The sequence below is a fragment of the Balaenoptera borealis genome (assembly GCF_965194805.1).
Source record: "Balaenoptera borealis genome assembly, chromosome: 15".
Taxonomy (NCBI): Eukaryota; Metazoa; Chordata; class Mammalia; order Artiodactyla; family Balaenopteridae; genus Balaenoptera; species Balaenoptera borealis.
The window spans coordinates 36,416,340-36,425,302 of NC_138871.1; the positions used below are offsets into that span (position 1 = coordinate 36,416,340).

Genomic DNA, 8,963 nt, shown 5'->3' on the forward strand with positions numbered 1-8,963 from the left:
AAAGATAACAAGGGTACTTACCTTGTAACATGCAGTGCACTCCAGTGTTCTTCTGTTTCTCTGAAAAAAAAAAGAAACCAGTCTTAAAGCGAGCATGCCGTACAAAAACAGGTGAAACTAATCTAAGCTGTTAGAAATCAGGATAGGGGTCACTGTTCCTTACCTTAGGGGTGGGGGTCATAGAAGGGAGGTGAGGATATTCTAGGGAAGCCTCAAGTTCTGCTTTCTGATCTGGGCATGTCCAGCTTCTGAAAATTCACTTTACTCTTACGCTGTGTATACTTCCCCCCCATATATGGTAATACTGCAACAAAAAGGGGGGAAATGCTGGTCTCCACCCATTAAATTGACTTCCTGACCCAGGAAGGGATTGGGACTCATAATTTGAAATACATCTTTGACCCACAAGCTGTTCAGTCATTACAGGATGGGTCAGTTCCTTAAAGCAATGCCTTTGCCAAGGTGAAAGATGCATATTGGAGGTTTGTTTTGCCACTGCTATGAAGTAACGCCTCCTTTTTCCTGGGGCAGCCGATGCCAAGGCCCTACCGCCAGGTGAGCTTCCCGGACGACGACGAGGAGATCGTGCGCATCAACCCCCGGGAGAAGATCTGGATGACGGGCTACGAGGATTACCGGCACGCGCCGGTGAGGGGCAAATACCTGGACCCCTCGGAGGACGCGGACTCCTACGTGCGCTTCGCCAAGGGCGAGGTCCCCAAGCACGACTACAACTACCCCTACGTGGACTCCTCGGACTTTGGCCTCGGCGAGGACCCTAAAGGGCGCGGAGGCAGCGTGATCAAGACCCAGCCCTCCCGGGGCAAGTCCCGGCGGCGGAAGGAGGACGGGGAGCGCTCTCGGTGCGAGTACTGCCGCGACATGTTCAACCACGAGGAGAACCGGAGGGGCCACTGTCAGGACGCGCCCGACTCCGTGAGAACTTGCATCCGCCGCGTGAGCTGTATGTGGTGTGCGGACAGCATGCTCTATCACTGTATGTCGGACCCCGAGGGGGACTACACAGACCCGTGCTCGTGCGATACTAGCGACGAGAAGTTTTGCCTCCGGTGGATGGCTCTTATCGCCTTGTCTTTCTTGGCGCCCTGTATGTGCTGTTACCTGCCCCTGCGGGCCTGCTACCACTGCGGAGTGATGTGCAGGTGCTGCGGCGGGAAGCACAAAGCAGCTGTGTGACTCGGTTTCCCTCCCCACCGCCCTCCATCCACAGCCCCAGGGGGACTTGTCTTCTGCATCCTCTCATCTCTGCCCGCTCCCGGGTGTACCCAAGGCGCCGTTCCAGCCTGGGGAACCTGCCTGGTGAACTCTGCAACGCCTGCATCAGTCTCACCCACGCGCGCGCGCACACACAGTGGTCTAAGGCAAGGAACCGCCGCCTAGACGCTCATGTATTATTAACAATCTGTAATCAAGCTAACTGTCTCGTCATACAGGTGTTGATTTCATGTCCTTCCTGCCCACCTCTTCCAGTTCCAAGGCGCCTTCAGTGGGAACCGCTGATTTTTTGGTGGGTTTTGTCGTTGGTTTTTCCAGGAGCTCCGAAGACCATCTTTCTCTTGGTTGAGCTTGCCTGTGGCTAACGAGCTTGCTTCCTCAGGTTCCTGTGGAAATGGAACGTCAGAATGATGAAACCCTGCCAGACGTATTTTCACCTGCAGTCAGTTATTATGTATAGGAGGTGAGCTGGTTAACAAACTTCTACCACAAAACGAGATCGCTTTAACTTTTCTAAAGCCAAACTTCCCATGTAAGCTGCAGTTTCTATCTTGAGCCCATCATCATCTTCTGTCTCCACACCCCTCCCCCCAAAAAAGTCGGTCAGTTACTCACTGATGCAAAACATTCTCTCGTAAAATGACTGAGAACTGAGCCTTAACTTCAGATTAACTTGCGAGAATCAGGAAAATTCTTTAAACTGCATCGCATCCTCTCAGACCAGGGCTAGAAAGGGGATTCCAGGTTTCTCCAAGCCTCCCTGGTTACCCCTAAAGGAGAACTTTTTAAAATTGTGTCACCACCACTTGTAAAAATTTAGCAATATCAGAAGAAACCGCTAATGAAGTAAGAAATTTTGCTCATTGTTTTGCAAACCAAATAGTCTCTTCAAACCAAACCAGTGTTCTCCCGAACACGGTCCAGTTGAGAAACGCTAAACGTTGTAAATAAAACTTACGGGAGCTTTTTTTCCCCCCCAGTGGCTATTTTCTATTAACTGGGGGAAATTTTAAATGTCATCAATTTGAAGAGTGGTGGGTTGCATTTTGTTCATGGGTTTGTGTTTTTGTTTTCATTTTGGACTCGATTTCACGTCACCAAATTCTTCGTTTACACTTGGGAAAAAACAAGGCCATATGTAAAAACCCTTCCGATGCCTAAGTGTCTTTCTCCTGCAAACCCAAACTTGCCACTTTGGGTGCACGGATGGTTAGGTCAGCAGGCTGGGTCCACCTGTCGCCTTGCCACGTAGGAGGCTTCTAATTAGCTGGAAAAGAGTATTTTTCTAATATATTGCAAGGAATAGCCAAATGTTACTGCAGAAAGAAGAAAAGTGAAGAGTGGTTACCTGTACCTAGCATAGTACAATCAGAACGCCGTGGAGACCATAGGGGACAGGCTTGTCAGCGCTGGCTCTTCTTCCCGCCGTGATCTTCCTGTGATTATTGCCAGCTGAGCACACGGCCTCATTCCTCTCTCCCCACTCCCCCCATCCCTTCTCAGTTGCACACAGGACATCAGTCTCCAAGGAAAGGGACTTTTTTTCTAGTCTGCCAATCATATTGAGAAAGTGCTAGCCACACTTACCTTCCTGGGAATGTTTTCAGCTCACCTGAGAGCCCTTTGCATTTCTTTATCAGATCATCGATGTAAATACCCAGTGTGCTTATGAGTTTGTTGGTAGACGTTTTCGTTTGTCGAAGTGACTGGTTTGGGTCTTCCAGTTTGGGAAAGGAGCAGAGAGCTGTTAATCTGGCAATGCAAGAAAAGAGCCACTTCCCAGCCTGGAGAACATCTAGAAACCTTCAGCCAGCCTCCAAATGCTGTCAAAAGACCATCTTCTCCCCCGTCCTGAGGCATTTACTCAGGGTCTTTCTCAAGGTCTCCTCTCTACAAAGCACAACACTAATGTATGTTTTGTTAGACCTCAGTTCAAGCATCCCTATTTATTTCAGTAAGAATACACCTATCCCAGCTGCTTTTGTTTGCCCTCTCTGTTTAGTCATTATCTGTTTCTATCTTCCTTTCCCCCTTGTCCTTTTCCACCCCTTTGAAGAGTTAACGCTAGTGAATCTTACTCCGCGTATCCTTTTTGGTTTGTGAAGAAGGCACAAGGAAAGCCATGGAGACATTTATGTAAATACGTCTCTCTCTAATTGCCACACTGCAGCCGAACAGTGTGTAGTATTTTCCCAGTCAGCTTTGCCATACTGATGTCAACCATCTAAGAGAAATTATTCAGATTTTATTTTTGTATCTGTGGTAACAAAACATTAACCAAAAGATTTTCTGTTTGGAAGCTTTCCCCGAACCTCGCCCCCCCACCCCCAAAACCACCAAGCTATTTGCTCACATTAACAAATTAAAGTGCCTGAAGCATAATTCATTCTTTACCTGTATACTAAAAAACCCCGTTGTATTGATTTTTTTATAATAAGCCTTTTTACCTCTGTGTAAAAAATATATATACAAGTGTATGATGTACATTTTAGTTCTTAACTTTTTTTTATGGTTTCTAATATGTATGACCAATGTAGCCATTGCTTTAAAAATGTACCATGTAAATATAAACACATCCTATCAGATCGCTGGCTTTGGGATGTTTGTCCGGAGACAGGGTGGTGTTCGAGCCTGTGCGGACGTGGGAGCTCTCGCACACAGGATGGGAAGGGGTTTCCTTTCGAGGAGGATGTGTGGACACCGGTCTGTTTTTGAGGCCCTTCCCGCCTCTGGTTATGTCATATTCCCTTAGGGGAGACTGCAGCTCCTTGGGTTCGGATGCCTCAAGTGAAAAGTATGCTGTATCACCGCCCAGGGAACACCCCTTCTTCCTCGGCCTGGCTTCCCCCGTGCGTGCTCTTCAGAGGGAGCAGCTGTACTTCCTCCGGCTTGTTTCCCACTGATTCCTGCTGGTGTGTGTGTGTGTGTGTGTGTGTGTGTGTGTGTGTGTGTGTGTGTCCTCAGAGTGGTTGGATTTGAGTGATCTTTGGCCCACTTTCAGTTCCAAATGGGATCTTTGGATACTCAAATCTTACAGTGACAATCCCTTGGGGAGGAAATAAAGTGTGGAGTCCTTTAAGGGTCACAGAAGAAAATTTCAGCTTCTTCTCTAGAGAACCAAGTAGGGGCCTTAAAAAGAGATGTGCAGAGGGGTCCCTTCATATTAGTCTTGACTCTTCCCAGAAGGGGTGACTTTTCCAAACCACTGGCAAAGGTGAAAAGCAACAGGAGATGCTGGGAATTAGAAAGTGAATGGAGAGAAACAAGCCGTGAAGATTGGTAGTTAAGAGATGATGAGAGAACTCCATGAGAGTTCTTTCATTAGACTGGGGGGGGCGGGGGTGGTGGTGCACAAACCAGGTTAATAGGGGGTGAAGAGTCAACATGGAGTCAATCAAAACATCAAATGTAAAACATGTTTTCAAGAAGTTTGATGGTAAAGGAATAGAGGGATTTCTCTGAAGGAGAATTGGTGAAGTAGAAAAATAATAACTGCTGAGACAGTATATATTCATTTACTGATTATGACAATCCTGAATAAATTGCTCTGATTTTTAAAAAAAGAGGAGAACTTGGAAGGCACGTCCAGAGCTTCAGGGGGCCCGAGATCTGCCCTCACGCCACCCCACAAGGCATGTCCCTCCTGTCATCCCTGTTTGGAGTTGAGGAACTGAGGCTTAGAAAGGGTAAGTAACTAAGGTAACCTGTGGTCACATGAGGCAAGGACCAAACCAGATGACTGACTGCAGAGCCCAGGTCCTTGCCGGGCCTCACTGATAGCTCTGTCCACCCCCTCCCTGTTTGTGGGCTTGAAAAGTGGGCACCAGGAAGAGCCTTGCCCAGTCCCCCCTCTTGGCCCATCGGGCTGCTACAGGATTCATTTGTCATCTGGTGCCCTGCGTGCTCAGCCAGGAGCTGGGCTCTACGTCCGTCATCTCCTTCAACCCTCTTCGGAGTAGAGGGTTCATTTCCACTTCACAGGTGACGAAGCAGGGGTAGAGAAACACGTTACTAGTCATTAGATAGTTACTAGCCATTAGCCCTTGGGCAAGTGATGTCACCCTTCTGAGCCTCGGTTTCCCTGGGTGTAACAAGTGGGATAATACCCACCCTCAGCATGTCGTGAGGCTCATTGATTACAATTCACACTATCGTTACAGTGCGATACTCAGGAGGCGCTTCAAAATGCTCCTTCCTTCCTCCCTCAGTTCCTCCTCTATTCTGGGACCCTAGGAAACACCAAGAACTGGAGAGGACAGCATCTTTTGAAGTACAGGAGGCTGAAGCCATTGTGGATATTTTGTGAGTATGTAGACCTACAAAATATGTGTGTTGAGATTTCTTTTTCTGAACCTCTCCGCAATTCTAAATTAGGTTTTGCTTCCTTGCTGGCCCTCCCAGATCCCTTCACAGCCCTTGAGAGGCTGCAGAAGGGCACAGGGCTGGCTGATTCCTCAGGAGCCGGTGCACACAACCTGCCTTGCAGAGCTGCCTTCCTCAACCTCCAGCCCCGCTTCTGTGGCCTTTGGGGTGTAAGTCGGTGGCCTCATCTCCTGGGCCTCTGTTTCTCCCTGCTGCTCTCCCATTGCTGGTTACCACTCACCCTTACCAGTGGGCACCCCCCCAGGAAATCAGGAGATCTTCCCAGGGGACAAAGTGTTGTCACAAGAGTTCTGTTTCCCAGGGATTCAGGGTGGTTTGTTACTTGAGCGTGGCTTTCAAGCAGGCCGTCACAGTGCCATCCATGTGAACGAGGGGCCAGAGCTTGTAAAAGCGTGCCGGCTGCTTGCAGGCACTCTGACTGCAGGCCTGTTGGGCTTTCTGATTTGTGGGGTTAGCTGGTTAGAAATATCACACTTCGTCTGTTTGTTTAGGCCCGAACCAGATGGGTGGAATGAAGGGAGAGGACCCTGGTGACATCTTGCACCACCAGATACCAGTTGTGACCTTGCAAATCAGGGCCCTGCCATCTCCTCAGCTAGAGCAGCCACCAGTGTTAGCGGTTCCTTCCAGGCAAGCTGACCCCCTAAAGGGCAGTGTTGGGGCCAGGGCGGAGGTGGGGTAGAGGGTGGAGAGTAGAAGGAGACAGGCTCTGTAAATTTATAAAGGAGGAATAAAGCCAGTTACGTGATAGTCATGCCTTGTACCCTTTTCCTCTCATTGTGTCTTGTCTCTTATTTTTTTTCCCCAGTTTTGGGGGAGGGCTCTGATTATTATAAAATATACATAGTCATAAAAATGTCATACACCACAGAAGTATAAAAAGGAGTGTCTCCTTGTACTAGTTTGCTAGGACTGTTCACATCATCTTCTCTCTCTGTGTATCTCTGTGTCCAAATTTCCCCTGTTTATAAGGATATCAGTCATACTGGATTAAGATCCACTCTAATGGCTAATTTTAACTTGATTACCTCTGTAAAGACCTATCCCCAAATAAGTTCACATTCTGAGGAAAGAGATTAGGACTCTGTATGAATTTGGGAGAGACACAATTCAACCCATAACACTCCTCTGTCCCGCCCAAAGTAAGCATTGTGTGTCCTTCCAGATTTTTCTATACATTTATACACAGATGTGTGTATGTGTATACATTTGTGTGTGTATGTGTGCATGCGTTTCTTTTCTCCTTGGAGAGGAACAAAAATACAGCTATGCATCTACCTATACTGCTCTGAAACCTGGTTTTTTTTGTTTGTTTTTACTTAAAAATACATCCTCAGCCATTCTATGTGTTTCGATTGGAGCATTTAGTCCATTTCCATTTAAAGTAATTATACACACACACACACACACACACACACACACACACACACACACACACACATTGCCATTTTGTTAATTATTTTCTGACTGTGTTGTAGTTTCTCGGTTCCTTTCTTCTTCTCTTGCTCTCTTCCTTTGTGATTTGACAATTTTCTTTAGTGGTATGGTTAGATTACTTTCTCTTTTGTATATCTACCATGGGTTTTGCTTTGTGATTACCATGAGGCTTACATATAACAACTTATAACAGTCTATTTTAAGTTGATTACAACTTAAGTTTGAACACATTCTAAAGGTCTACATTTTTAATCTCCCCTCACTTCATTTTCTGTTTTTCCTGTCATACTTTACTCCTTATCTTTACATACTTTACTGTATCCCTTAACTAATTATTGTAGTTATAGTTATTTTTACTACTTTTGTTTTTTTTTTTTTTACTACTTTTGTCTTTTAACCTTCATACTAGCTTTATAAAAGTGATTAATCCACCACCTTTACAACATTCGATTAGTCTAAATTTTACCATATATATATATATATATATATATATATATATATATATATATATACACCTTTACCATTGAGATTTATAGTTTCATATAGTTTCGTGTGTTTTTCTGTTACTAATTAGTGCCCTTTCTTTTCAACTTAAAGAAGTCCCTTTAACATTTCTTGTAGTGCTGGTTTAGTGATGATGAACTCCTTTAGCTTTTGCTTGTCTGAAAAACTTTCTCTCTCCTTCAACTCTGAAGGAAAACTTTTCTGGGCATAGAGTATTCTTGGTTGGAAGTTTTTTCCTTTTAGCACTTTGAATATATCATGCCGTTGCCTTCTGGCCTGCAAAGTTTCTGCTGAAAATCAGCCTATAGTCTTATAGTAGTTCCCTTGTATGTAACAAGTTGTTTTCCTCTTACAGCTTTTAAGATTCTCTTCTTGTCTTTAACTTTTGACATTTTAATTATAATGCGTCTCTATAGAGCCATCTTATGTACTGCCTATAAGAAGCTCACTTCTGATGTAAGGACACACAGAGACTGAAAGTGAAATAATGGAAAAAGAGCAGCTCTAAGAGGGAAGTTTATAGTGATAAATGCTTACATCAAGGGGCTTCCCTGGTGGCGCAGTGGTTGAGAATCTGCCTGCCAATGCAGGGGACACGGGTTCGAGCCCTGGTCTGGGAAGGTCCCACATGCCACGGAGCAACTGGGCCCGTGAGCCACAATTACTGAGCCTGCACGTCTGGAGCCTGTGCTCCGCAACAAGAGAGGCCGCGATGGTGAGAGGCCCGCGCACCGCGATGAAGAGTGGTCCCCACTTGCTGCAACTAGAGAAAGCCCTCGCACAGAAAGCAAGACTCAACACAGTCATAAATAAATAAATAAATAAATAAATAAACGTGAATTTCTAAAAAAAATGCTTACATCAAGAAACAAGAAATATCTCAAATAGACAACCTAACTTTATACTTCAAGAAACTACAAAGAGAAGAACAAATGAAGCCCAAAGTTAGTAGAAGGAAGGACACAACAAAGATCAGAGTGGAAATAAATGAAACAGAGACTTAAAAGGCACTAGACAAGATCAAGAAAACTAAAATCTGGTTCTTTAAAATGATAAACAAAATTGCCAAACCTTTAGCTAGACTCATCAAGAAACAGAGGACTCAAATAAATAAAATCAGAAATGAAAGAGGAGACATTACAACTGATACCACAGAAATATGAAGGATCTTAAGAGACTGCCGTGAATAATTATACACCAAAAAATTGGATAACCTAGAAAAAATGGAAAATTTCTAGAAACATACAACCTATCAAGATGGAATCAGGAATTCCCTGGTGGTCCAGTGGTTAGGACTCGGCACTTTCAGTGCCATGGCCCGGCTTCAATCCCTAGTCAGGGAACTAAGATCCCACAAGCCATGCTGTGTGGCAAAAAAGAAAGAAAAATTAATACCAATCCTT

General features: G+C 45.3%; 1 protein-coding gene and 1 long non-coding RNA gene across 2 annotated transcripts in view; both read left to right on the forward strand.

Annotated features, from left to right (window-relative positions):
• Nucleotides 1-3,821, forward strand: part of SPRED2 (sprouty related EVH1 domain containing 2) — a 121,133-nt gene extending 117,312 nt beyond the window's left edge. Inside the window, exon 7 of the mRNA XM_082356492.1 lies at nt 532-3,821. Within this exon, the coding sequence (XP_082212618.1) occupies nt 532-1,197 (666 nt within the window). The 3' untranslated portion in view covers nt 1,198-3,821. The remainder of the gene's footprint in view (nt 1-531) is intronic.
• Nucleotides 3,822-4,204: 383 nt separating this feature from the next.
• Nucleotides 4,205-8,414, forward strand: LOC309611733. Its single transcript, XR_014234708.1, has 2 exons — nt 4,205-5,538; nt 5,638-8,414. It is a non-coding gene; the product is annotated as an uncharacterized lncRNA (long non-coding RNA).
• The last annotated feature ends 549 nt before the right edge of the window (nt 8,415-8,963 follow it).